Source organism: Morchella sextelata, assembly GCF_020137385.1.
Source record: "Morchella sextelata strain SCLS chromosome Unknown scls_21, whole genome shotgun sequence".
NCBI lineage: Eukaryota > Fungi > Ascomycota > Pezizomycetes > Pezizales > Morchellaceae > Morchella > Morchella sextelata.
The window spans coordinates 513832-541045 of NW_025408636.1; the positions used below are offsets into that span (position 1 = coordinate 513832).

The 27214-nt window shown below is 52.5% G+C and overlaps 10 protein-coding genes across 10 annotated transcripts; 6 read left to right on the forward strand and 4 right to left on the reverse strand.

Moving 5' to 3' along the window:
- Window positions 1-627: 627 nt before the first annotated feature.
- Window positions 628-2537, forward strand: H6S33_006710 (uncharacterized protein; the record flags this gene model as incomplete). Its single annotated transcript, XM_044838051.1, has 5 exons — window positions 628-1342; window positions 1417-1456; window positions 1507-1617; window positions 1671-1713; window positions 1806-2537. The coding sequence occupies 5 exons, from the start codon at window positions 628-630 to the stop codon at window positions 2535-2537; spliced, it is 1641 nt and encodes a 546-aa protein (XP_044689528.1).
- Window positions 2538-3396: 859 nt separating this feature from the next.
- Window positions 3397-4404, reverse strand: H6S33_006711 (uncharacterized protein; the record flags this gene model as incomplete). The annotated part of the gene is made up of 1 exon (XM_044838053.1): window positions 3397-4404. The coding sequence occupies one exon, from the start codon at window positions 4402-4404 to the stop codon at window positions 3397-3399; it is 1008 nt and encodes a 335-aa protein (XP_044689529.1).
- A 1096-nt stretch (window positions 4405-5500) lies between these two features.
- H6S33_006712 (uncharacterized protein) lies at window positions 5501-6814 on the reverse strand (the record flags this gene model as incomplete). Its single annotated transcript, XM_044838054.1, has 5 exons — window positions 5501-5556; window positions 5666-6095; window positions 6153-6455; window positions 6520-6579; window positions 6647-6814. 5 exons carry the CDS (start codon window positions 6812-6814, stop codon window positions 5501-5503), a joined length of 1017 nt encoding a protein of 338 aa, XP_044689530.1.
- Window positions 6815-7100: 286 nt separating this feature from the next.
- H6S33_006713 (uncharacterized protein) lies at window positions 7101-7634 on the reverse strand (the record flags this gene model as incomplete). The annotated part of the gene is made up of 1 exon (XM_044838055.1): window positions 7101-7634. One exon carries the CDS (start codon window positions 7632-7634, stop codon window positions 7101-7103), a length of 534 nt encoding a protein of 177 aa, XP_044689531.1.
- A 1723-nt stretch (window positions 7635-9357) lies between these two features.
- H6S33_006714 (uncharacterized protein) lies at window positions 9358-10165 on the forward strand (the record flags this gene model as incomplete). The annotated part of the gene is made up of 5 exons (XM_044838056.1): window positions 9358-9575; window positions 9657-9749; window positions 9814-9856; window positions 9908-10026; window positions 10111-10165. The coding sequence occupies 5 exons, from the start codon at window positions 9358-9360 to the stop codon at window positions 10163-10165; spliced, it is 528 nt and encodes a 175-aa protein (XP_044689532.1).
- Window positions 10166-12316: 2151 nt separating this feature from the next.
- On the forward strand, window positions 12317-13441 carry H6S33_006715 (uncharacterized protein; the record flags this gene model as incomplete). Its single annotated transcript, XM_044838057.1, has 3 exons — window positions 12317-12319; window positions 12379-12563; window positions 12670-13441. The coding sequence occupies 3 exons, from the start codon at window positions 12317-12319 to the stop codon at window positions 13439-13441; spliced, it is 960 nt and encodes a 319-aa protein (XP_044689533.1).
- Window positions 13442-14086: 645 nt separating this feature from the next.
- H6S33_006716 (uncharacterized protein) lies at window positions 14087-15402 on the reverse strand (the record flags this gene model as incomplete). The annotated part of the gene is made up of 4 exons (XM_044838058.1): window positions 14087-14867; window positions 14941-15163; window positions 15284-15290; window positions 15376-15402. The coding sequence occupies 4 exons, from the start codon at window positions 15400-15402 to the stop codon at window positions 14087-14089; spliced, it is 1038 nt and encodes a 345-aa protein (XP_044689534.1).
- Window positions 15403-16336: 934 nt separating this feature from the next.
- On the forward strand, window positions 16337-18646 carry H6S33_006717 (uncharacterized protein; the record flags this gene model as incomplete). Its single annotated transcript, XM_044838059.1, has 3 exons — window positions 16337-16384; window positions 16517-18348; window positions 18472-18646. 3 exons carry the CDS (start codon window positions 16337-16339, stop codon window positions 18644-18646), a joined length of 2055 nt encoding a protein of 684 aa, XP_044689535.1.
- Window positions 18647-19201: 555 nt separating this feature from the next.
- On the forward strand, window positions 19202-20483 carry H6S33_006718 (uncharacterized protein; the record flags this gene model as incomplete). The annotated part of the gene is made up of 2 exons (XM_044838060.1): window positions 19202-19247; window positions 19315-20483. The coding sequence occupies 2 exons, from the start codon at window positions 19202-19204 to the stop codon at window positions 20481-20483; spliced, it is 1215 nt and encodes a 404-aa protein (XP_044689536.1).
- A 4618-nt stretch (window positions 20484-25101) lies between these two features.
- On the forward strand, window positions 25102-27189 carry H6S33_006719 (uncharacterized protein; the record flags this gene model as incomplete). Its single annotated transcript, XM_044838061.1, has 2 exons — window positions 25102-25471; window positions 25829-27189. 2 exons carry the CDS (start codon window positions 25102-25104, stop codon window positions 27187-27189), a joined length of 1731 nt encoding a protein of 576 aa, XP_044689537.1.
- Window positions 27190-27214: the final 25 nt, after the last annotated feature.

The following is a 27214-nucleotide window of genomic DNA, read 5'->3' on the forward strand; positions in this document are numbered from 1 at the left end:
ACGAGGTAGAGATAGCAATATACCAGCTTACCGTAATCGTTGGGAATGGTAGTCTATCTTCGTTTGAGAGGATGAATTTGAGAGGAGAATTTGGCCTGAATGACTTGAAGGTTGTTTACAAAGACCAGGGTTAGGTTTTGTAGGAGCCCCTGACGTATTCGAGTGCGACAAGGAGATCCTTGGAGAAAGAGTTTCGAGCACTTGTTACCTATTTTGCTGCTTCTTCTCGGTCTTTTAAATATCCGTCTCTACCTAGGTACGTGGACTAGGTACACAGATCTCTTTTCTTCAAGTACTCTCACACGCTGTGTTACAATATCTCTATCCTCATTGGCTAATCTTGAATGGTAATGGTGCCAGATGTGGGGGATCTCGGAGAAGGGAGTGGGGATGATTCAAGGTTAAGTGTGGCTATACCCGGCTCACATGTGCCCTGACGTGCGCGATGAGGAAAAGAGAAAAAAAAAACACTCCAACCCAACAAAAATCCGCGAACCCAAACACCGAGCGAGAGATTGTGACTCAGTCTTTACCGAGGGACACGACATACAAAACCAATTGATACCCGCTCCCCCTGTGAATTGTGTATTCTAGTGTTGTTTCGTTCAATTCACACTATTCCACAAAATGGCTGCATCACGAAGAGTTTCTTCTCTACTCATTCGACGAGTCGCGAATTCACCAGCACACTCATTACTGTCGATACCCCGCCAAATCCCCCGACTACGCTCTTCGCTCCCTACTGCTGCCGCTTCACGACTTCCAGCGCTACGCTCATTCCACGTTTCCTCATTACGCTTTAACGATGCCCTCCACTTCGAGCGTGAGTCTGACGAAGTTGATGTCTGCATTGTCGGTGGTGGCCCTGCCGGTCTCTCAGCTGCAATTCGTTTGAAACAACAAGCCAATGCCGCTGGCAACGAAGACTTCCGTGTTCTCCTGCTTGAAAAAGCGGGTGACATGGGAGCGCACATTCTCTCTGGCGCCGTGATTGAACCCAGCGCCCTCAATGAGCTCCTCCCGGACTGGAATAGCCCGGACAACGAGAACGGATTCAAGAACGTCACGGCGGTTACGTCGGATCGCATGCGCTTTCTTACAAAGAACAAGGCTATACCCATGCCTGGGCCTCCGCAGATGAACAACCACGGCAACTACATCGTTTCTCTCAATGAATTGACAAAGTGGCTGGCTGAACGTGCTGAGGAAATTGGTGTGGAAGTGTACCCTGGGTTTGCGGCGAGTGAGGTCCTGTACGCCCCCGATGGGAGTGTGAAGGGTGTGGCGACCAACGATCTCGGTATCGGGCGTGATGGGAAGCCGAAGCCGAGCTTTGAGCGGGGTATGGAGTTCCATGCAAGGTGTACATTGTTTGCAGAGGGGTGCCACGGGAGCTTAACAAAGAAGGTCATTAAGAAGTTCGACCTGAGGAAGAACTCTCAACCGCAGACATACGGTATTGGACTGAAGGAGGTGTGGGAGATCAAGCCCGAGAACTTTGTTAAGGGTCAAGTCAGCCATACCTTGGGGTGGCCACTTCCGACAAACACATATGGTGGCAGCTGGATGTACCATTTTGGGGAGAACAAGGTGTCGCTTGGGCTCGTCGTCGGTCTTGTATGTTTCCTTGAAACTGACGACAAACCCAGCAATATGCTAATGTGACGCAGGATTACCCTAACCCATACCTATCGCCCTATGGCGAATTCCAACGTATGAAGCACCACCCATTCTTCGCCTCTGTCCTTGAAGGTGGTCGCTGTATCTCATATGGTGCCCGCGCTCTCAACGAGGGTGGATTTCAGTCCATTCCCCAGGTTACCTTCCCCGGTGGAGCTCTCATCGGTGACACCGCCGGGTTCCTTAACGTCCCTAAGATCAAGGGAACCCACACTGCCATGAAGTCCGGAATGTTGGCTGCAGAGGCCTGCTTCGATGCATTGGAAACCAACAAGACTGGCGGAACAGTCATGCTATACAACTACGAAGACGCATTGCGCAAGAGCAGTATCTGGAAGGAGCTCAAGGAGGTTCGCAATATGCGACCCAGTTTTCACTCCCCTCTAAAGCTCTTCGGCGGGATTTTGTACTCCGGGCTTGAAGCCTATGTCCTGAAGGGTCGCGTTCCATGGACTCTCAAGCACCCGGGCCCCGACTACGCCGCCACCAAGACCGCAGACAAGTCAACTCCCATCACATACCCCAAGCCTGATGGAGTGTTATCGTTTGATATCCTCACTTCTGTCTCGCGGACTGGCACGAACCATGAAGAGGATCAGCCAGTGCATCTGCAGGTTGCGGACTGGGACAAGCATGCGGAAAAGGAATGGCCACGATTCAAGGGTGTAGAGAACAGGTTTTGCCCGGCCGGGGTGTATGAATATGTAGAAGATGCGACAAAGAAGGATGGCGTGAGATTCCAGATCAACGCGCAGAACTGTATCCACTGCAAGACGTGTGATATCAAGGCACCAAGTCAGGATATCAACTGGACGACGCCCCAGGGAGGAGAAGGACCGAAGTATTATATGACTTGAGCTCAGAGATCGAGAGTAAATTCTTAGATGAGAAGAGGAGTGGAATGTAGGACACGAAGCGCGCTGGGTTTGGCCTTATGGGTGTTTTTAGATAGACTACTCATTGAGACTTGGGTTTAGCTGTCTTCTCGAGGTTGTATAAGCATGCATGTTGTATGGGCGCTTGGTGTAGATTTTTTTATTTCCTTTCTGTTTCTTTTGTTGGTTTTCTTTTATTGTGCGTGGTTTGCGAGAACATAGGTGTCGAGAGCTGCGGGCCATGAGGCTAAGCTACTGAGGACGATTAAATTCATAATATCTCAAGCTTAAGCTTCCACAAGATATCACTGGTTAGAAATTATTGGGGGAGGGGGCGGGTGCGGATATAGGATATACATTTCCAACTACAGCTGAATCAGATTATATCCTGTGAATTTTTGAGTTGTGTAGTAGACTTTTAACCTTACTCTTTGATCCATGGTGTTTGGAAATCAGCCTGTCAAGCGTTGCCAAGAATCGGGCACGAACTTCCCAACTTGCCGGACTTTAGAGGGCTTGGTGGTAGACACAGTTTAATGGCGCATAATCAAGTAGGTAAACTACTTTGGGCGATTGGTTTGGTGTGGTGAGCCACTGATAGCCACAAACCCTGAAAACAGAAGAACGGATCATTGACCCATAACAGGGACCTTCCATTATTACTACTACTTTACTACTAAGTCAACCTTACTGAAATCGGCACTAACTACATGTAATCAACTAACTGCTGGGTACCAGCCCAATTAATAGAAAAATATTAATAAAATAAAATAAAACGAACGAAACAATTGAAATGAGCAAAATAAAATCCCTTCAAGTGTCGTCCTTATTGCAGTATACTTTAAGCCTTGATAGCCTTCGACTTTCTCGCGATTCTTGCCTTCGCCTTCGCGTTATGCTCCCTTAGCTCCCACTGGCCCGCATGTGGATTACTCTCCACCAAAGCCTTCGCCACAGCCCTCACTTTATTTCTCCACCCTTTCCCGCACGCCAACCGCCAATACTCCACCCCGCCCCTAAAACCTACTTGTACCGGTGGCCTCTCATCGTAAAACTTGCCCTCCAACTTCCCCACCAGCCTGCGCTTCTGCAGAAACTTAACAACCTCTGCATCCTCCCTATACAGAGCCAGCTCCAACGCAGTATCCCCACTATATCTCCTTATTGTCGCCGACGCCCCATGATCCAGCAGTATAGCCAGCATGTCGAGATTTCGCCGCATCACAGCGTCGTGGAGTGCTGTGGTCCCTAACTCGCCGTAGCGGCTATTGATATTGGCGCCAGATTCAATAAGTAGCTCAAATACTCGCGGGCTCCAGTGCGTGTTTGCTAGCCGTGAGCTCGATGCTAGTAGTGCAGGGAATGACCGCCCGTCAAGTCCGTTTACGTCTGCGCCCCTCTCAATCAAGAAACGCGCAGCGTCCTCATGGCCACCGAGAACGGCAAAGTGCAATGGCGTACACCCATCTGCGCTATCCTCGCGCTTGTTGAGCTCGTCGGCGAAGCTAGCGTGGTTGAGGAGGTACGTGATGATGCCGACGTTTCCGCCGAAGGCGGCAAGATGTAGGAGCGGGGTTGTAGCTTCATGACGGCGGCAAGGTGGGCGATAGTCTGCGATGAGGAGCCTGAAGAGGCCGAGGTGGCCACGGAGGACAGACCAGTGGAGGGTGCAGGAGATTGTTGCTCCAGCGTGGGTGAAGGTGCGGTCTGGGGGGATGAACCTTTTGAGAGATGGGGTGAAGAGGGCGCAGAAGCGGCGAGAGGTGCGGGCTAGGGCGCAGACGGAGGCGCCGGGGAGGTAAGTGGGGATTTGGAGTAGGAGTTCGATGGGCAGGGCGAGGAGGGACATGGACCTTTCTGCAAGGTTCGTGGGGGTTGCGTTTCTTTGCTTTTCTGCCGGTCTCACTATGTAGGTACTTCACAGCTGAAGGAAAGGCCCGAGAGTGCGTTGTTTTGGGGATGGGTAGGCGGGATGTGTTGTGGGGATCGGTTGGGGAATCATGGTAGCCAATGATTTGGAATAACCAATCATGACATGGCTGGGCATTGAACATGGGTTTTCGAATTAATGGTATTTTGTTTTTAGAGTTGTGCTAACTTTTATAAGGTCAGTCTTAAGTTTATCTCAAGTTTGAATTTGTTACTTGTGTTTATACTAACTTCTTGCGGTTGACGAGATGATATAAATAGTTGGAATTTTGAAGTTAGTGTTAAAGACTTCCTGATATCAACGCAACACAACAACTGGGCCCAATCCAAACACATCAAGACTTGAACCACAAACCAGGATGATTGAAAGTATAACAGACCTTGTCGGATTCTTTAGTCATCCTTTGGGTTTCGAATTGTGTGTGAGGGCCGAGTTTGATAAACATCCGGTTGTAACGATTTCACGAGGCCTTAATGAGTGCCTAAATAACATGCGTCTTTCAGAAACCATATGACGAGGAGGGAAATGTGATGTTTGATCATTGACAGTTGTCGAATGCTTAGCGGCTACGCAGTCAATGAAAAGTACCACAATAGAGACTATCCCGGAAGTCGTGTAGGGTCAGTGATCCGGAAATCACTTTTTGAGTAGACTCGACCAATTTGGACAATCCCACGGTATTCCTGTAGCACTACGTATTTGAGGCTAGATTGACTTTTGCAATTTGCACTTTCATCTGACATTATATGCATGTAGTACATACATGCTCTATGCCACTGTTGAACTAAATCTTTTGGATTCTTCAATCAAAGTACAAACTACTGACTACTTAGCTTTGGACATGTAAATACAATCCTCATGGTTTCATAATACTTATAGCTCTCTAGCTTATTTCTCCACCGTAATGGTCTCCTAACTGTTCCTTAACTCTCCTCGCAACGAACTTTTTAAGTTTTCTTTTCCCCCTGCGATCGAGCCTATTGCCACGTGCACCAAAAAGCTTGTTTAAAGCGTCCTACATCTCTTCATCGTCAGTTTCGTCGCTTGAACTTTTATTGACGACGGGGCCATCTGAATCCCACTCCCAAGCGTTCGGGTCCAGCTTGTCTTTCTTTTTTTTATTCTTCCCCCGAGTTGTCTCCCAGGGTTCCTTGCCATCATCGTTGTGAATATATATTACCACTGTTCTCTCCGCTCTCGCTTGAGCTGTCAGAACTATCACTGCTAGGAGTACTACTTTCCCCCTCAGTCCCGCTTCCACTCTCGTCCTCGTCATCACTTTCGCTTTCACTATTGTTTCTACTGCTTATCACCCTTCTCCTCTTTCTCTTTCTCTTTCTCCTTCGTTCGTCCGGGTCGGTAGTGTCACTTCCACACTCCTCACTATCATCCTCGTCGCTATCCTCTCGAGAAATAATGTCTTTTACGCAATTCCCTATATGGGTTGCTACCGTGCGATAATCTTTATCTGCCGCAGAGCTGAATTTGACCATTTCCGTATGGTTCCGTGAAATAGGAATCGGAATCTCATTCCTCAAATGCAACAGAGCCGACATCTTCTTTACCATCCCCACTGCCTTTCCAAACCTTTTCCACTCGCCCGCGGTAAGCTAGAGAGAAAAAAAGTCAGCTCTCAGTGTACAAGGGAAGATTTCCAGTATGTTTACCTCTTTTTGGACGGTTGGCGTCTTCCCAAGTTCATAGAAGCTGAAAACTTTCAAAGTGTCCGGATCCCAGATATCAGTCAGACCATCTCGCAGAGTTGCCAAAAACTCAGAATCCTCGGTGAGGAGACTGAGAAGCTTTATTCTGCTCGAAGGAGTTCCATGCCCTGACATGTCTCGAACCATGTCCATCAGTTCGCTGACTCCATTGAGGCCCGCGTGCGGGGTCCCAAAGAATAGTATGGCTTCGGTAGAGTCTAGGATGTGCCCGTGGAATCTCGGCCTATTCTTGGCTTGACTTAATGCCTGATAATACTCTTTATTAGCCCCAGGCGGGATCCAATTCATAATCCTTGGCAATTGGACTCACCTGCAATATCACAATACCACCAAGACTATGCCCTATGAATATGATAGGCCTTTCACTCTCCTGAATTTCGTATGGGACCGTTAGCATCAGTCAACTGTTGCCAATATTCGTTTGCTAATATAATAACCTCTTCCGAGTTTCTAGCATTCTCAAGTTGCTGGATAAAATTTCTCCTGTAATCCAAGAACGTGTCGTCCACCGTGCCTTTCCCAACGAGTTTGGTATTATACCCGTACGAAAGAATCCTGACATTTTCGCAGGAGGCCTCTCTGGGGAGAAAATCTTTGAGCCACATTGCGTGAGTTTCTCTATGCCTCCAGGACCCGAATGCATGGCCGGCAAGGCCGGTCACTGCGACAACACTTGTTCATACACAACGACGTTAACTTCTTTACTAACCACATTACTTCAAGTTTATAACTAGAGCAAAGATATGGAACTAACTCGGCCACAATTTCTTCTCCTCCAGTTGGTGTGTATAGTGGCGTCAGATCATAGAAATTCGAGTCGATTTCAAGATCAACTTTTTTCCTTTCTGAATCATTGGATACTCGCAGTCTCATCGAGTCTTGGCCTTCAGGTCATCGAAGGCATGCAGGTGTCTCCTCCGGATAGAGTAATGCCGTCTGTGTCGGGCCAGAAAATGCAGGGCAGAGCGAGATATCACTCTCATCTAAGCTTTGGAGCGACTCATCAGCTCTCCGAAGGAAGTCGAGTAAAATGTATTTGCTCCATGCTGGTGGCACGTTTTGGATTCTGAAGCACTGCCCGGTTGTCTTGGTGGCTCTAACGATACTCACATCGCTGTTTACTGGCTGCGGTTCCGGTACATCTTCCGGGTGCTCTGATACGTTTTCTGGGAGTCCTGGCTCCACGCCGGTAGACTCTAATGGGGCCTCGGCCTCCTCCGAGCTCTTCTGCTTCTTTGCGCTTCTTCGTTTCAAACGCGTATCGTTCAGCTTGGTGGGAGATTTGGGACCGAGCTTTCGCATCCACGCTTTGCGCGTTCTCCCAAGGACTCCTCCTATTTCTTCGCCTGGGAGCTTTCGCTTTTGTTTCGGCTTCGGCGCTTCATTTGAGAGTCTTCCCTGTCGTCGCGGTTTTTGTTCATCCATGGACGCATGCACTAGGAGCTGCGTTTGGGAGGACCGGAATGCGACGTCTTGATTGAGAAGGGGTAAAGTTCCGCGTCTACGAGGGAAGGCTGTGGATTTAAGGGAAAGAAAAAGCAAAGAAGAGTGGTATTGATAAATACTGAGAGGTAAAGTGAGAAGTGTTAAAGCTGCCAATCATTTCCCCATCGGATACTCACGGCGCATAAACATATCCCTGTCTTGTATTAGAGCATCCAATTGGATACTCTTGTCTCAACTCCTTACCTATGGTTCACTTCTCAGCTGTATGTTGTCTAGAATTATACCGACAAGTAGTACTTAGAAAATTACTAGTGTGGATATCACCCAAAGTTCGAAATGTCCACTGTACAAAAAGGGGATTATCCTCTTTGGGGCCGGGTATACATGTACCCAGCGTGTTGGAAAGTGATGCACATTTTAGCCTAGCAACGCCCAATTACCCCAAATACCTATATTTTGGCACAACGCAACACGCTTCCTAAATTCAAGCTTCGAGTGTAGGACATCTCGGTAATGCCTAAGAATATATTTAGTCTTATTTAGATGTGAAATAACCATTCTTCAGGCAAGAAGTCACTACTAGATAGCCAAAACCAGTAAAACCCCAAAATGTATCAATGACAGACCCTCCCACCCATTTTTCATTATGAAAGAAATCCGCACACTTAAATTGACCTCAAGATAGACTTTTGTGAAGGTTAATTCTCTCATGGTTGAGATATCACCAAATGTGCATCATTTTCCGACACCCTGGGTACATGTGTACAGACACAGTAGAACGACAATGATATGGAGATACCGGTTGATTTAGTATACTCTAGCTACTAGGTCCCATACTATATTAATGTAGTAATTGCATCATCCTATTTTAAAATTATTCTTCATTTAGTAAAAATTAGCAGTCATGACTATGCAGTAAAAACTCATCTTCTTTTTCCCCCTGGTAGGACCAGAGATGTTCTATACAAGGGCCTTTAATGCGCATGGGGAAAACCGGGGCCATTTTGGGTGTTTAGTCGATTTGATGTACAAGTAACCATGACGAGAGCTTGGGTGTATGTTTTATCGAGCCCTATCAAATAACATGAGGAAAGGAAGTGCGGAGGAGGCCGCAAGGTCATGATGTGTACATTTTAGAAGACTCTAAGGACAGAACAATACTACCGGTATTAGTCTCTATACTTTCCCTTGAGAACCCTTAGAGAATCTCCTATGATCGGGAATATGTGAGGGGTTGAGGTTCGGTGGGTGGGCTGAGATTTCCGAGGCCACTTTGGTGAAAGCTGTCTTTAATTAGAACACAAAAACGTCAGTGATCTACTTCAACTTATGTGTGTAGTGTATCCTTTTCCCGAAGTGCTTAAAAGGCTTAGATTCGTCCCTATAACTCGATTAAACAAAAAAAAATCCCTACAACTTGATATCAATCATAGTAGATCACTCGGTAGAGCTCGCGCACCGCCACACAATAGTATGCGCCACAAAAGACCCTGCCTCGGCAAGCTCACCAATAACTTTACCCGTTCCACCGTTACCTGACAAGTGCAACCAACCATACCTACCAGGAATCCAAGCCAACCGCGCAGCACCTCCCCACCAGACTAGTAGTCGTCACCAACTCACCTCCACCTCCTCCAGCCAGAAAAGTAAAAAAACCGCCATTTCTCCCTCCCCCTCAGCTAGCTAGCTAGCCAACTTCAAAATGGATTTCGCGCCCTACCAATCCGAGTCCCCCGAAGCTTCCCGCTCCTACAATCGTCCGCTGTCACCACCTGTCAGAGCATCGACGTATTCACCGCTGCCAGCTTCGTCGCAGCTGCCGCCACCGATATTACCGCCTGGAGGTGGCTACAGACCGAGTGGATGGGGCTCCGGGGATAGGGAGACGGTTAATCAGTTTGAGACCAGCTTGCCGATACGGTAGATAACCCCTTAGTATGGAAAGGCTCTCGTGGGGTGCGTTCTGATTGATGGGGTGGAGTACTGACTTGGGGCGAATAGACTTGACTGGGAGGCTGTTATGGCATACGTTTTGTTACCGCCTGCAGGAGGCGTGTTGTTATTGATCATGGAGCACAAGAGCGACTATGTTAGGTGTGTCATTGTCTCCTTTCTGATAGCTTAACCATGAACTGTGCTGAACCAAAGGTTTCAACAGATTCCACGCATGGCAGTCATCACTACTCTTCGCGGCCCTTGTGGTAGGTCCCCTTAGTATCTGCTCTAGCATGGATGAGAAGCTTATTGAATAGATTCTGCACGCCCTCCTCATGTTCTCGGCGTTCCTGTCGTATACGCTGCTGCTCGTCGACCTGGGCCTCATTGCGTGGTTGAGTTTGCACGCGTATAGAGACGCGGATACATTGGATAGGTTTCTACACCCCTTTACCCCCCCCTCCCATCCATTGACTGAATGGCCGGCTAACGAGTGGGCTTAATTGCTGGTTTGGAACAGATGCGAAGTACCTTTCTTCGGACCGCTCGCGAGCTCAATTCTGGACGATGAGTGAGAGATGACGCATTTCCTTTTCTCTCTCTCTCTCTCTCTCTTCTTTCCTTCGTTTCTTTTTTTCATTCAAGTCTCTGCAAATCAATCTCTACCTCTCCTTTGTTGTTTCATTTTCAATTTTTTTTTTTGCGAGGGAAAAAATAATTCATAATACCATGCGCGCGAATAATCTAATGGTACGTACGGGAAAAAACTAGACCGTGAAGGTGGTCAGTCAGTCAATGGAATGAAAAAAAAAACCGAAGCGGACCTCTACCGGAGCGGGAAGGTATTGAGGGGAAGGGGAAGTTTCCTGTAAGTGGAATGCGGGGGAGAGGGAAGCGGGGCAGAGGTAGAGGAGAGGAGGGTTCATGGACACTTGTTTCTTGGGAGGGGTATAGTCAGGTCTTGTCTTCTGGTTTGGTTCTGGTTTCTCTTTTGTTGTTGCGGCTCTTTTTTCTGTTCTGTCTGTCTGTCCGGGGCCGGGGCGGGGGGATCTAAATGGCGTACCTATGTGATTAATTTCTCTTGCTTTCTTTTTTTGCTGCTTAATCCTGACGGTATATAACATCACACACGGAGCGGGCGAAAAACTGGGAAGGTAATGTTTACTCTTTTGGTTTTTGTTTGCGCTTGCTTGCTATTATTGGTTGTTTCTTTTGTCCGGTTCTATATTAGCTATCCATCTCATCTCTGTAATTTGCGCCACACCACCACCACTCTCCATAAGTAGAATATACATCATACACATACGCACTTTGCTATATTCCCCCCTCACCGCAGCTCCCACACCGCCGTTTTGGGCCGTTACACGCGGATCATGATCAGATGAGATGTCGATGCAATGCATGGCGATTGATGATGTGATGGGTGCAGCAGCAGGGCAGCCAGCTACTCTGGCGGGGGGCACCGTTTTAGTTTCAAAACGGAAGGTCGAGTGACTACACGTGATGTGCGGTGTGGGGTGTGGCTGCGCCTGATCATGAGCGCGATAAGAGATAAGGAGCTTGGTGTGGTCGGCGTGTGTCAATGATTGCGGAGCCTGCTTTTTTTTAGGGTAGTGGAGGGGTCACATGATGCGGTACTAGCTTGGAATGGCCGGGGTGAGGTGGGAGACGGGGTTTGAGAGATGTTCCGGGGATGGGCCGCCTTGGCCGGTCTCTTGGACTTCCCGGGATTCGGTATCTGGTCTGGTCTGGATTCTGGGCTGTTGTCGGCATGGTGCTCAGGTGTTTAGCCGTGTACGTTGATGGTATGTAGTTCACTCGGAAGTATTCGAATTCCCGACGAACCAGTTTACCCAGGGACGACTTGCGATTCCGGATATGCCTCTCATGAAAAGCCTCGTTGCCAATAGTGTAATATGGTCAATTGGCAAGGTCCACTCAAGTTCGAGATGCAATTTCTTAGGCCCAGGCCTTAAGGACAGGTTACGAGACTACCGATAGCGTTAGTCAATAGCTTGTAACAGTGTATCCATAGCTAGAAGAGAACACCGGGGACTGTACAAGTAGAACAGATATAGATACCACTTAGCTGGTATATATTTCCGGTTAGAGGACTCTTCCTCTTTAATCACTGAAGTCATTCACATTACACCAAGCGTGACTTTCACAGGTCATACATCTAACCCAGGAATTATCGGGGGTGTTCAAATAACACAAACACATGCAAGACGGTCCGTTGGGGGACATTCATGTTCACCGAAACTGGATCTGGAACAGCAGCATAATAGCTTTCTTTCTGGAAGAGAAAGTTAGATGAATACGAGACTATGAAACCGGAGAATTAGAAAAAGCTTCCTTTCTATATTCCGACTAAATTGAAGCCGTCTTATACCCTCCGACTGAGAGAGATACAGCCTCTCAATTAGATACAGCCTCTCAATTAGATACAGCCTCTCAATTTCGAGCTGCCATTGATACCCAGAGCCCGTCCTGTCCAATTTAGCCGTTTCTGGCGAAATCGGCCCTCTCTCACATGCATTCTTGAACCCGATAAACCCTAACCCCACCCAATCGGCATCACGTGCAAGGCAACCACCCTAGCTCCGACGTCACCCATTCATGCCGCATCACTCACTCCACTCACTCACCCGCCCCTCACTAGATATCACCCGGTCACCAACGACGAACATCAAACAACATCATAGCAACAAAAACTCGATACAGCTATGGTAAAGCCTACTATTCCCAATTGATATTACGATTGACTGCAAGCTAACTGGGTGAACAGGACACACTGTTGGCTCCGCTGAGAGTTGCGAGCTCCAAGCCGGCGAGGAGGGCGTATATCACGACGTTCTTGCTGACGACGTCGGCGACGTTTTTGCTCCTGGTTGCTGCCGCGACTTATGTGGCCTTTTATATGAACTATATACCGGACCTGAGCCATAGGCATATGCTACATTTGCAGTATTCGTTTGTGCCCCCCCTTCTCTCTCCTTCCTCTTTCCACCCCCCCCCCCCCCCCCCCTCCTTAAGCTTCCTCCGCAACTAGAACTAAGAACTAACAACTCTCCAACAGCCCCAACAAGCACCCCACGGCTCTCCTAAAGCTCCCCCCCGCCACCACAAAGGCAAACCAACACTACATCATCACCCTACACCTGCACCTCCCCACCACGCCCTCCAACCTCGCCCTCGGCAACTTCATGACCTCCATCACGCTGCTCAGCCCCACCAACGCCGCCATCACGACCTCGCGCCGCCCCACCACGCTCACGCACCGCACGCAGCTGCTCGAAACACTCGACACGCTGCTCCGCGCGCCGCTGTACCTCTCGGGCCTGCAGTCGCAGTCGCAGCGCCTCGCCGTCACGCTCGTGGACGGCAGCTTCCCGCAGCAGATTGCGACCGTCAAGGTCGTGCTCGAGGCCGAGGGCGTCGGCGTGTATGGCGCGGAAGTGGAGTTCACGGCGCAGCTGGAGGGCCTGCGCTGGTGGATGTGGAATAGGAGGGTGCTGTCGTTTTTGGTGGCTACGGCGCTGTTCTGGGGGTTTGAGGTGGGGGCGATGGCGGTGGTGTGGTGGGCGGCTTGGGCGTATTTGGGCGGGGGCAAGGCGCAAGTGGAGGAGAAGGAGGAGAGGGTGGGTGAGGAGGGAGAGGCGGAGGGGGAGGAGGTGTATGCGGATGATGAGGAGACGGAGACGGAGGGGGAGATCAAGGTGGAGGAGGAGTCGGGGAGGGAGGTGTCCGTGGATTCGGGGCTGGGGAGTATGAGTGAGAGTGCGAGCTCGTCGAGGGCGAGGGCTGCGGAGGCGGGGCAGAGGAGGAGGAGGAGTCGGGGGAAGGATTAGGGTTCGTTTGGTAGTAGGTAGTTAGGTAGTTAGGTAGTTAGGTAGTTAGGTAGGCAGATTAGGTAGGCAGATTAGGTAAGTGGGTAGGCTAGGTAGTTAGATTTCCATATGTAGAATTTGTAGGAATTGAAGCCTTTCGGAATATCGAGTGCACATCAGTATCAATTGGAATCAGAGTGCGCAAAACTAGTAGTTAGAACCCCATAGTGCACAGTACCAGTACTAATCGGAACCCCAGCGTGCACAGTACAGCACAGTACTGGTAACTAGAACCCCAAAGTCCACAAAACTATCAAACAGAAAAATGCACAAGTTCTATATTCGTCTATAATGATATTCCGATGCTTCATTGCGGCAAAAACAAACATTTATAAGTACATGTATGCTACATTGCTACATGTCCGCTCGATCCCGCCTGCTCAATGATATATATGATATGATATGCCGTGTCATTTTATCCTCCCTCCCTACGTCTCCATAACGAAAAAAAGCCAACAAAAAAAGCAGAAAGAAAAAAAAAAAAAAGAGCAAAACTGGGGGAAAAAAACCGCACATATGGATTATAATAATGACAATGACCAAAAAAAAAGCGTCCTCAAACCACACACAAAAACCAGCAAAACATCATCCTACCCTCCTCCTCCTCTACCCACTACTCGCCCCCTCCCCCTGGCTCTCTGGCGCCGGACTCGCCACCGCCGCCGCAGCAGCCTTATTCGCGGCGGCCATCTGCCACGCAGGAATCGCCGGGCGACTGCCCACCCCGCCAAACGGCAGCGGCGCACTCCCCTTCGCAGCCCCCAAGCCACCCAGCGCATTCCCGCCCGTGCCCAGCGCCTGCCCCTGCCCCCCGCTGCCCCCGGCGCCATTCACGACACCGCCGCCGACGCCGGGATCCAGCGGCGGCGTACCGCCAGCCACGCCGCCGGGCGGCGCGTACTGCGCCCGCCCGGCGCCCGTCCGGTTCATGACGAGCTGCTTGAGGCTCTTGAGCTCGCTGCCAAGGTCCTCGAGGGCCTTCTTCTGGCTCTCCTTCTGGCCCTCGAGGGCCTTTGGGATGAGGTCGCGGAGGCCGCGGACCTCGTCGCCGACGCGCTTGCTCTCGTCCTCGCGGCGCTTGCCGGCGTCCTTGAGGGACTGGATGACGGACTCGACCTCGGCGAGGGCGGCGTCGACGCGCGTTTTGCGCTCCTCTTCGGCGGTCTTGAGGGCGCTGGTGTCGGTGCGGAGGGTGTCGAGGAGGGTGAAGGCTTTGGCGAATTCGGCGTCGATGGCGGCTTTGTCGGTTGCGAGTTGCGGGGGGGTGGGCGGGGCGATGAGGGGGGTGATGTAGCGGCGGGCGAGGTGGTAGAGGGTTAGTGAGGCGGTGGTGGTCACGGTGGCGAGGATGAAGTAGTCGCGCCAGTCGCGGGCGCGCGGGGGGAGTCTGGAGGGGGTTAGTTGGGTGTCTGCGGTGGGTGGGTGGGCTGGGGGGTTAGGGGGTGGGGATTGGGACATACTCTTGTGGGGCATAGCGGTAGGGGCTAGCTTGTGGGGCGAAGTAGCCACCGGGGGGGTAGAGGCCGCCGACGGGCGGTGGGTGGGGGGCGCCGCCGGCAGGGACGAGGGCTGATTGTGCGCGGAGGAGGGAGGCGTCGATTTCTTCCTGCGTCAGGTTTTTGGACTGCAGGAAGGCGATGCGTTTCTCGAGGGGTGAGGCGGCGATGGCGGGGTCCGACAGGACTGTTTGGGGTTGTTAGTCTAAGCTGGATTGGAATTGGGGGGGGTGAATTGGGGGGATTGGGATGTTGTGGGGGGTTCGGGGGTTGGTGAAGGGGGAGCTTGATATTGATCTGCACTTACAGTTGACCTGTGATTGGTTGGCGAGTTAGCGTGTGTGTGGTAAGCTAGGGCAAGGGAAGGGAAGGGATGGCAGTGAGGAAGAGACGACTTACGGCGGAGGCAATGAGGTCTTCTCGCATGGTGATGGTTGGGGGTGTGTAGGGGGCTCTAGAAGAAGCTCTGGAAGGTGTCTTTGAGGAGTGTGGACAGAAGGGGGTCCAGGGGGTCAGGAGTGGCAGTGGAAGGTAGCAGATAGCAGATAGCAGGCACCGGCAGAGAGGACGACTGTATTAATGGAGAGAGCTTAACAATGCAGTGATATATATTCCTCGGTCCGGGAGAAGAAGAAGAAAGAAAGAAAGAAGATGGTGATAGAGAAGGAACAACAGAAAGAGAGCAGAGGAACCCCAGCAAGGCAAGCAATTAAAACCCCCGTGCTGTGATCTGTGTCTGTGTCTGTGTCTGTGTCTGTCTGTCTGTCCCGAGAGAGTGAACACAGGCCGAGCCGAGGTTGCTGGCTGCAAAAACACCTGGTCGACGGTGAGAGGGCAGGGCGAATATGCACACAAAGCGATTGTGAGAGCTTGGCCGTGCGGGAGATGAGATGTGCAGGCGATCTAGGGCCTGTCGAGGGTGTTTTGTGTATATTCGGTGGTGGTGGTGGTGGTGGTGGTGCTGTGTGTGTGTGTGTGTGTGTTTGTTTTGGTTGCTGCAATCTCCCTTATCTGATGGAGATGATGGAGGGGAGAGAGAGAGAGAGACAGAGAGACAGACAGACACACACACAGACACACACACAGACACAGACAGACACACACACACACTGACACACAGCCAAACATCCCCCCACCACTCACTCGCCACAACAACACAACAACGTCTGTCCGTCTGTCTGCCAGCCAGCCAACCACAACCGCGCACTCGCACTCGCACTCGCACAAAGCTTGACGACGCACAACGACAGAGCATCACGACCACCACCACCACAGACAGAGAACAGTACAATACTATAGCAAGAGGGTAATACTACAGCAGGCAGACACTACTACATACATACACTGTACAGACATCACAATGTCTCAAGACCCGAACCTCTTCAGCGCCTTCAAGCGGCCCAGAGAAGTAAGAATCCCTTCCTTCCACCACCCACCACCCACCACCCACCACCCACTACCCACTACCCACTACCCACTACCACCACCTCTCCCCCAATGGCCCACCTACTAACCCCCTCCCCCCCGCACCCCCCGCCAGACCCTCTCCGGAATCCCCACCGCCTCCCAGAGCTCAAACTTCTCCTCAATCCCGCAACCCGCCTCCGCCCTGCGCCGCTCAAACTCCAAATCACGTCCCCCAGCCTCCAGCAGCCGCATGTCCCTCGCACCCCCCGCAACCTACTCCCGCCCCTCCGACGCGGACCTCATGTCGACGGCCCGCCGCGACCCCCGCTCCGCCCGCCAATCCTACGCCCCCACCTCCTCGCAGCCACCCCCCTCCACCGCCCGCCGCTCCTCCGTCATGCGCCGCTCGTCCGTCGGCGGCGCGGCCCTCGGCGCCCTCAACAGCTTCTTCACCTCCTCCACCAGCGCCATCCCGCAGCGCGACCCCCGCCCGCTCAAGGACCGCAGCTTCCAGGCCAAGATCGGCCAAGAGATCCACGAATACCTGCTCACCAACGGCTTCGAGCTCGAAGCCGGCCACTCGCTCACCCCCACGGCCCTCAAGAGCCCCACGCAAAAGGACTTCACAATGATCTTCCAGTGGCTCTACCACCGCCTCGACCCCAACTACCGCTTCCAGAAGCCCATCGAGCAGGAGGCGCCCCCGATCCTCAAGGCGCTGCGCTACCCCTTCGCCCAGAGCATCACAAAGAGCCAGCTCACCGCCGTCGGCAGCGCAAACAGCTGGCCCAGCTTCCTGGCCATGCTGCACTGGATGCTCGAGCTCATCGTCACCGTCGAGCGCTACCAGAGCGGCGCATACGACGACGCCGCCGCAGCGGAGGGCATCGACGTCGGCGCGGACCGCATCATCTTCCGCTACCTCGTCAGCTGCTACCGCGCGTGGCTCGCCGGCGACGACGACCACGACGAGTTCCTCGACGAGATGTCGGCCGCCTTCGACGAGCGCGCCGAGACATACACCACGGAGCTCGCGCGCCTCGACGCCGAGAACGCGGCGCTCCGGGAGCAGCTGGCGGCCCTCCACGACGGCGAGGAGCCGCTGAAGAAGGTCGAGGACTCGCGCACGCTGATCGAGACCGACACGAAGAAGTTCCTCGACTACTGCAGCCGCATCGAGGCGCGCATCACAAAGATCACGGCCACGAACGCGAAGCTGCGCGACGAGATCACGGCCTCGGACGCCGAGCTGCAGGCCGCAGAGGAGGAGAAGGCGGCGCTGCAGGCCGCCGTCGACCGACAGGGCCTCACGCCCGCCGATATCGACCGCATGACGACGGAGCGCGACAAGCTGTCCAAGGGGCTCGCGGCCATCTCCGCGCGCGTCGCCGAGACGCGGCAGAAGCTGGCGGAGCGGGAGGGCGCGGCCACGAGTGCGCTGGAGGCGCTGGAGCGCGCTGTCACACGCTACAACACCCTCGCGTACCAGATTGGGCTTGTGCCGGCGTCGGCGCCGAATGCCGGGGGGAGGGAGTTTGAGGTTGCGGTGGTGCCGCTGGCGGGTGGGGAGGAGGCGAGGCTGCTGGTGGATGCGGCGACGGGGTGGCAGGCGGGGGCGGTGGTGGGCAGGGATTTGAGGCATGAGGTGAGGCCGGCGCTGATGGAGCTGCGGAGGGAGATTGCGGGGAGGATCCATGAGGCGCAGGATGAGGGGATACGCACGCAGGAGGCGATTGATCGGGTGACGGAGGCGCTGGCGGAGAAGGCGGATGAGGTGGATACGCTGCATGCGAGGGTGCAGAGCGCGGTGGGCGAGTATCAGGAGATTAAGGATAATATTGCGGTCGAGGGGAATGCGAGTAATGCCGAGATTGAGAAGTTGGAGAAGGAGCTGGCGGGGATGAGGGTGGGGATGAGGGAGGGGGTGCTGGCGGTCGAGCAGAGGGTGCAGGGGGTCATGATTGAGTACGTATCTTCCTTCCGTTTCTTGGGTTTTGGAATTGTGGTTTGGGGTGGATTGTTTGCATTGGAGGTTGGAGTTGGGAGCTTGGCTGTGGGAAACAAAATCACTAACAAGGCCAATGATAGACGCGACCAACTCGCCCACGCCGCCCAAGCCCTCCGCGAACGCTTCCACGGCGAGGTCGACAGGATCCTCAACGAGATCATCAAGTTCAAAGTGCACATCCAGGACACCCTGCAGGGCTACGAGCAGCTTGTGGAGGGGGAGCTTAGAGGCAACGACGCCCTCATGGAGGGCTAAAAGAACAATGGGAGGCTTTTTTTGTTGTTCTCGTTTTTTTATATATTCATTATATAACGTCCTCTTTTTTTTTCTCTCTCGCTTTTTTTATGGGCTTCTTCTTGTGGTTTGGTGGGTTTGTGGTGGAGCTTTATTTGTTAATTACTACTAGGGACGGGTGTTACGGTTTCTGTTCTTTTGCTTTTGCTCTTTTGTTCCTTTTTTTTTGTGTGTGTTTGTCTTGTGGTGGCCGTGATGTAATGTCAGGATGTGTGTTGAACGTTTCTTTCCACGGGTCACGAAAAGGTTTGGATACCCTGTGTAGGCAGCCAGGCAGGCAGGGCTCTTGGGGGCGTTTTGCGTACCTACCCGTTGTAGCAGTAGATACTGGATGTCCTTTAGCGGTTAGCTGCAGATAGATAGCTTGAGCGCATACCTGTCTGTCTTGTCTTATCGGCATATGTAACCCAGAACCGCATCCCCTGGACCGGTCCGTAATCCCTGGCCCTGTCTGGAGGGGTAGATGGCATATATAGCGTCCCCCTCCCCTCCCCCCCCTCAATGACAGAACCCACAATGGCACCATCCTCAATCATCATCATCGGCTCCGGCGTCTTCGGGCGTAAGCATTCCCCCGAGCACCCCCAAACTCTAAAGATACCTCTCCACTGACGGACATAACCTCGCAGTCTCGACCGCCCACGAACTCTCCCAGCGCGCCACCTTCTCCAGCACGCACATCACACTACTCGACGCCCACCCCTTCCCCACCCCCCACGGCTCCTCCATCGACTCATCGCGCATCATCCGCTCCGACTACAGCGACCCGCTGTACGCCGCGCTCGCCGCCGAGGCGCAGGCCCACTGGCGCGCCGACCTCGGCGCCGGCGGCGTCTACACCGAGAGCGGGCTTGTGCTCGTGGGCGACGACTCGGACTACGTCGCAAAGAGCATGCGCAACGTGGTGGCGCTGTTTGGGGCGGGCAAGATACGGCCGCTGACGGATACCGCGGCGATCCGTGAGGCGTGTGGCACGGGAGGGAGCACGGGGGAGAGCGGGTATGTGAATAGGGTGTCGGGGTGGGCGGACGCAGAGGCGGGGATGCGGTATCTGCGTGCGCAGGTGGAGCGCAGCGGGCGGGTTGAGTTTGTGGTCGGGGAGGTGGTGGGGCTGCTTGGTGGGGGCGTGGTGGAGGGGGTGGTGCTGAAGGATGGGAGGGTGCTGAAGGCGGAGCTGACGGTGTTGGCGGCGGGCGCGTGGTCGCCGGGGTTGGTGGATCTGGGGGGGAGGGCCGTGCCGACGGGGCAGGTCGTGGGCTATGTTGACCTCACAGAGGAGGAGCAGAGGCGCTATGAGAACATGCCCGTGATACTGAACTTCACCACGGGCCTATTCGTGCTCCCCCCGCGCGGGCGGGTGCTGAAAGTCGCGTGCCACGCCCTCGGCTACACGAGTGCCAGCGGCCCCGTCACGGGCCGCGGAATCCCGAAGGACGGGGAGGACGAGCTGCGGTCGGCGGTGGCGGAGATGGTGCCGGGGCTTGCGGGGCGGGCGTTGGCGCGGACGAGGCTGTGCTGGTATACGGATACGCCGACGGGCGACTTTTTGGTGTGCCATCATCCGGAGCGGAGGGGGCTGTTTTTGTGTACGGGGGGAAGCGGGCATGCGTATAAGTTCTTGCCCGTGCTGGGGAGGGAGGTGGTGGATGTGTTGGAGGGGGTGGAGGGCGCGAGGTTTGAGGCGAGGTGGGGGTGGAGGGAGAGGGTGTGGGAGGTGGTGACGGGGGATGGGAGTAGGGGCGGGGCGGGGCAGGTGGCGTTGGAGGAGGCGTGGGGTGGGGCGAGTGATGGCGTGTGATTGGGGGGGGGGGTGTGTGGTGTTGTAGATGGTTTCTTAAGGTCTTCCTTTGTGTATATACTTAGAAGCGAATTAAACGTGCGTAGTGCTGTGCCCAGATATCAATTGAAACAGCACAAACAAGGATATCTAGGCGCAGAGATTGGTTGGATGAATAGAATGAATTCAATAACAATTGTACCGCCATTACCGGCACATGACTACATGTAGGCAGCAGTTCAAAAGACGCCGAAAACAACATTTTCTGTTTGTTGTGCTGTTACCCGCCTGTCATTCTTTTTTCTTGTATTCCCGTCTTCCCGTCTTCTCGTTCCTCCTATCTTCCCATCTTCCCATCTTCCATCTTTCTATCTTTCCAATCTTCTTGTCCTTCTCATCTTCCTGTCCGTCCCATCTTCTTGTCTTTCTCATCTTCTCGTCCTTCACTTCTACCTGTCCTTCCCATCTCCCTGTATCTTGACGAAAGACAGCACTATCCCCGCGGGAAAGTCTCGACCGAAGATGTTTTGGTAGTGGCAGATGCAGCTGACTTGACAACATATCACCACGGCCACCAAGAAGATCTTGATGGCACATGCAGAGACATGCCATAATAAATAGATGGATGTGATTCTATTATCCACAGTTGATATCGGGCTACTAAGATCGCCTTGATACCAGCAGCAACCAACCACAGAGACCGTTAGGTCTGTTAGAATCAGGGGCCTGCGATGAAAGGATAACAATCGCATATTACTAACTTACATCAGACGCAACAGGAAGTTGTTGGAAAACCACGCTGTGTAAAGCCAGTGAGACATTAACCGCTAAAGAAAACTTTTCGGCCACAGGGCCTCGATTATGAGAGTAGCGCCGCAGAGGTTCTACTAGGCAATACTGACAAGATTAAGGCCATAGAGGCCGTTCGAGGAGTAGCAGTGGTTGTTGGTTAATATCACAGCAAGCCAGAGAACCATCTTGGACAGAGGAGATCACCGACAGCATACCAATTACAGGGAATACTTGACCTAAGAAATCTTTTCGGCGACAGGGCCTCGATTATGAGAGTTAAACCGTAGAGGTTCTCCCAAGCAATATTGGTAGAATCAAGGCCATAGAGGCCATTCTGCACAGTGGTAGTAGTTAATTAACACCACATCAAGCTAGGGTTCTAGGGATCTTGGACAGATGCAATGCTATGGAGGCCACCGACAGCATCTTAGCTGCAGGGAATACGTATGAAGATTTCGACCTTATTCAGCGCGGCAAATACCAGGATAAATCAACATAGCTGCTATACTTTCGGCCGTCACCATGAAATGTATTTAAACGAAAAGGGGTCCAACTCCTACTTAAATGTTACCGGGATCTTTATAGGGGCAGCGAACACATAACCTTGGATGTATATGCTATGGAAAGCCGAGTCTATGATCACCGAAGCAGTCTAAGAGTCAATGATGAGGAACTTCAGATTCTAGTCTCTATATCACAACACAAGCAGCCATGGCTAAGAAATAAGACTACAAGACTAAGCCCTGTACTACTTCAGTATCAAGAGATTCTCTTCATAATAACTGGTACAAGGGTCACTCGAAGGATATAACTCAGTAAACACAGCTCTGGTCTTATCACTGAACATGTGAGTTATTTGGATGTTCGTTGCGCTCCCCTGGGATCATCGGAAGTTCGGAACCTGGCAAATATCTAAGGTGGGGGAACTTAAACCCATCCAGCACAAATTTATAAACAGGAAACCATAGAAACTTTGATGGTCTCGCGGTTGCATGGATACTGGTTTCACGAGGTCTACTATATGAACTGCACAAAGAGCCTAGTCAGGAATAAGTGCGGTGTATTGACTATGTCCAGCACCGCGTCTAGTCTACACATAGCTGCATGCACGAAAATACTAGCTTTGCTGTGGTAAACTCGACTAAGTAACGATTCAATTTCTAAGGAATATATACTTAGGCGGCGGGACTTTGGTTTTTGTGGAGGTTTGTATTACAAACTTGCCCCCGCTAGTAATCTCCGGACTACAGCCCGTAGGTTATTGCAATCGCTACTCTTCTGTGCGATGCCAACTTTGCCCATAAAATCGAGGAAAATTGGTTTGCGATTATATAGAGCTTGGCTCCCTCATTGAGGTTGGCATGCAAACCTATCGTTATTAGTAAGCTACACGCTAGCTACCGAGTGATATTTTATGACGAAAGGCCATACCCCAAATTAAACTAGGCCTGAATCAACCATACATGGAATAGATACTGGGACACATTCACATGTTATAATTTATTCGGCTCTCTCCTTACCCATCATTATCTATCACAACATACATCGACTCTCGCTCTCTAGGGGCCTATCTTGTCACCGTAACCTTAAATGTCTCGAAATGTACATCCCGACATCTTCACCGCCACAGCCTGTTTCCGTTCAAGTACTTTACCTTTCAGCTAAAGCTTGCGTGAGGGTACGACTGTTACTAGAACTGACTCCATCAGCCGATTCCCTATAGATGCGCCCGAAAGCTCCGCAGTAGCCGGTGGAGGAGCATACCCTAGTAATTCGTCTCAGCGGACGGTTACACAGACGTCGAAGTTGCCTTTTACAGCGCGTATGAGGGAAGATTAGGGGGGCGTTTTCAAGTGACCAGATCAAGGAATTTCAATGTCAATGTGAGCGTCCGCTGAGATGAATTACTGTGGTAGTTCGAAGTTCTGTTCCAACTCTAGCTAGAATCTGGTTAAGAAGTGGGGCTATGACTAACCGCACTCTATCTCGGTATGAGGGAACATCGAGTTGCGAGCTTGGAAATCCGTGGGCTCTCTATCTTGAGGATGTTTCTGTAGCCGCCAACCACCATGTTTTAACAACTTTGGAGAAGTTCCTTGCAGCTTACAACGTGACGCTCAATGGAGCGATCTGGCTTTAAGACCCGGAAGGGCTGGATAAAGCAACGTAGTTGGTCTATTCAAGTGACGTACGCCGCTGGATAAAGATATAAATACATATAGCCATCGTTCCTTCGAGACAAAATTAACAATTTCACTCCTTTCATCGGGTTGGTGTCTGTTCTTGACATCACAGGCACCGAGGCTCGGATGCAAGGGATGTATGTCAACCATAGACATGTTTCCCACGGAGTCTTTGGGTTTTGTAGCAGGGCCAGTATGCTTGAAATGTATCACACTAACAGTAGAACAGGATAAAAGCTACCGGGTAGTTTGCCTTTAGCGTTTCTGGGGGAGCCCAGGGGACACTTTGCCAAGCCTAAATGGATCTCTACGCTATCACGGGGTATCACTCGCTTGTCTACCTGAATTGCAACAACCATCCCCAAAAGAAGAGAATGACAATCAAAGTAAGTGGGTTCCAAAACTGACGTTCCCATCTGAAGTGAGACATTGCTGATCAATATTTCACATCTCTTCTCCCAAGCCTCCCGATTGATAATAACCGAACGTTCCAAGCTCAACACTGGCAACCCAAAGCGCAGCCAGCGCTCCAGAACATCCACAGAAGAGCTGCTCCAAACTCCGAGTGATTCGAAAAAACTCATTGACACACACGCTAGCGCTAGTCAGACGCTATAACTGGGGGGAGAGAAGTGAAAGATTCAAACAAGCAACATAATGCCGCTTTCCACATTGACAGTATTGCCTACCGATCCCAGCAGGCTTTTCTTTCCCCACTCACAAGGCTATTCTTCCCCTCAATCCCCATCGCCGGCACTCCCAAGCGTCAGTCTCGGAATCCGGAATCTAGCAGCAGACGCGGATATGGGATGCCGGAGACGCACTGGGTTTCAGTGATCCCTGCGCCTGGGCGGCGGTCGCGACAAGCTTTCCCCGTTGTCTCGGCTCGCTTCCCGAATTGCTTGGAATTCCTTCTGTTTCTTGGGGAGGTGACACAGCGCCTAAGTGCTCGAAACGCCCCTCGCAGTCTACCTGTAGCTTTCGCCAATAGTTGTGGGCGGGCGTGTAGGGCGTTGCCAAGGAGGTGATATAGTTGCGACTTATGCAGTACCAAGAGTTCAGACGACATCGAAACACGGGTCCTTACTACTACTGCTACTGACTACCGCCTGTGACCTTCTTTGTCTACAATACTTAGCGAGGGTAGATACATTGCTGCAGTTAGCTCGATGGTTGGAAGTGGGTTTAAGCTACATCTAACTAACAGAATTGATAGAAGAACCGTGCCCATGTAGGGATATGTTAACCTAAACGCTTACGGGGTTGGATGGAGGGGGAAGGGGAGTTTGACTCTTTTTGTTACGAGGGTAAGTATTCCGAAAAAGAGAACATCTACTAACATGTGGTAGTACAGTGCTGTAGTAACTAGAAATAAACTGCTACTGCATGTACTATTAACCAGCTCTCCATAATTATAAGTAGAGGGTTTTTTCCTTCCAATAGTTATTCTCTCCAGCAGTTCTCCAGTTCTCTTTCTCATTCCATCATATTCCTTTCTTCCCAAGAGGTTTGTTTTTCCCGCTTCTTATTGATTGATATACAATTCTAGCCATTGATCACTAACTTTTTCTAGCTGTGCTCATTTTATATTCTCTTCTTCACCCATTCTTTTAAACAAAGTCTTTGATAGACATTTATCTTTTTTTCCTTTGAAAATATCCATCATGAAGCTCACGCTCGCCCTTTCCGCCCTCATGGCCTCGGCGGCCATGGTCTCCGCCGTGCCCATGCCGCACGTCCATACCAACAACGCCCAAGTCAAGCGCGCACCCGAAGTCCACGCCAAACGCGCACCCGAAGCCCATGTGCATACGCACAACAATAACAATGCCCAGGTCAAGCGTGCCCCCGAAATGGAAAAGAGGGTCCCAGAACCACATCGTAGACGCAAGTCGGCGTCGGCGTCGGCGACGGATGTGGCTGCTACTACTACGGATGCTGCAGCGGCAGATACGACGGCGGTGGCAGATACCACTGCTGTCGCGGATACTACTGCTGTTGCGGATACTACTGCGGCAGCAACAGATACGGCAAGTGCGGTGGTTAAGCGTGCCCCGGAACCTCACAAAAAACATAGTACCGCAGCAGCTGCAGCAGCCACGACAACTGCAGTAGTCAAACGTGCCCCAGAACCTCACAAGAAGCATAGTACAGCAGCAGCAGCAGCAGTAGCAGCCACAACTGCAGTAGTCAAACGTGCTCCAGAGCCTCACAAAAAGCACAGTACAGCAGCAGCAGCAGCAGCTACAACTGCAGTAGTTAAACGTGCTCCAGAACCCCACCGCAAGCACAAGTCCGCCTCAGCAGCAGCAGACACCACCGCAGTGGCCGCAACCACCACAGCCGCCGCAGCGGACACCACAGCAGTAGCAGACACAACCGCCGCCGCAGATACAGCAACAGCAAGTGCAGTAGCCAAGCGCGCCCCAGAAGCTCATGTCCATACACACAATAATAATAAGCGTCAAGCTCTGGATTTTGGCTCCTGCTCCGACCCAACCATCATTTTCTCCACCGGGCTCGACGGCCGTAAAGAGGCGTCATTTGGGCCCGCTTCAAGCGACTTCAACCACGGGTCAGCCTTGAAGATTGGCGTTATTGCGGACTTTATCTGTAGCCAGCTGGCAAGCTCCTGCAAAGCTTCAGATGCCGCAGTCGCAGCCTGCAAGTCAGGCGCAACTGCAGCCTCGGCGCTCACTGGACAGGCTGCTGCAGATGCGTTTAATGCTGCTGTTGGCGGTGCTGGTGTTTCCACTGCTTCGGTTGATACTGCGGCCGACCCTTGCGATGATGCTTCTGCGACTGTTGCGGCGGCCGCGGCCACTGCTACTGATCCTTGTGACGAAGCTACTGGCACTGTCGCTGCCCGAGCTGTGACTGATCCTTGTGATGAAGCAACTCCCACTGTAGCTGCTAGAGCTGTGACAGATCCTTGTGACGAAGCCACTGCCACTGCCACTGTCGCCGCCCGAGCAGTCACCGAGCCCTGTGACGACGCTACTGTGGCCGCCGCCGCAGCCACCACGGACCCTTGTGATGAAGCCACAGCTACTGTCGCCGCCCGAGCCATGAGCGAACCATGCGATGACAGCACCGTAGCTGCTGCCGCTGCCACCACCGACCCCTGTGACGAGGCCACCGCCACTGTTGCTGCCAGAGCCATGAGCGAGCCTTGCGACGACAGCACCGTAGCCGCGGCCGCTGCCACCACTGACCCCTGCGACGAGGCCACCGCCACTGTTGCTGCCCGCGCAGTCACCGAGCCATGCGACGATGCCACTGTGGCCGCTGCTGCAGCTACCACCGACCCTTGCGACGACTCCACCGCAACCGTCGCAGTGGCTGCCGCAACACCCACCCCACCCTGCGACGAGGACACCACTGTTGCCGCCGCCGCAGCCACCACCGAGCCCTGCGCAGACGACGTCGCCGCAGCAGCCGTCGCCGGAAGCAAGAACCTCGACTTCGGCATCTGTACCGACCCCACGATGAAGTTTGGCGGCGGCTTTGACGGCCGTGCCGCCACCGAGAACTCGTTCCTCCCCACAAACAGCGACGGCAAGTTTGGCGGCCAGTCGAGTGCGCTGAACCCGAACATCATTGCGAACTTTATCTGTGATAATCTGGTGAACACGTGTAAGGCGGGCGCGGACGCGCTGGCGGCGTGTCAGGCGGCGAAGGCGGTGGTGGCGGGGTTGAATGTGAGAGATGCGAGTGTGGCGGTGAAGTTTAATGCTGCGCTTGGGTTTTAAGTTTAGTTTTGGGAATATGTTTTGT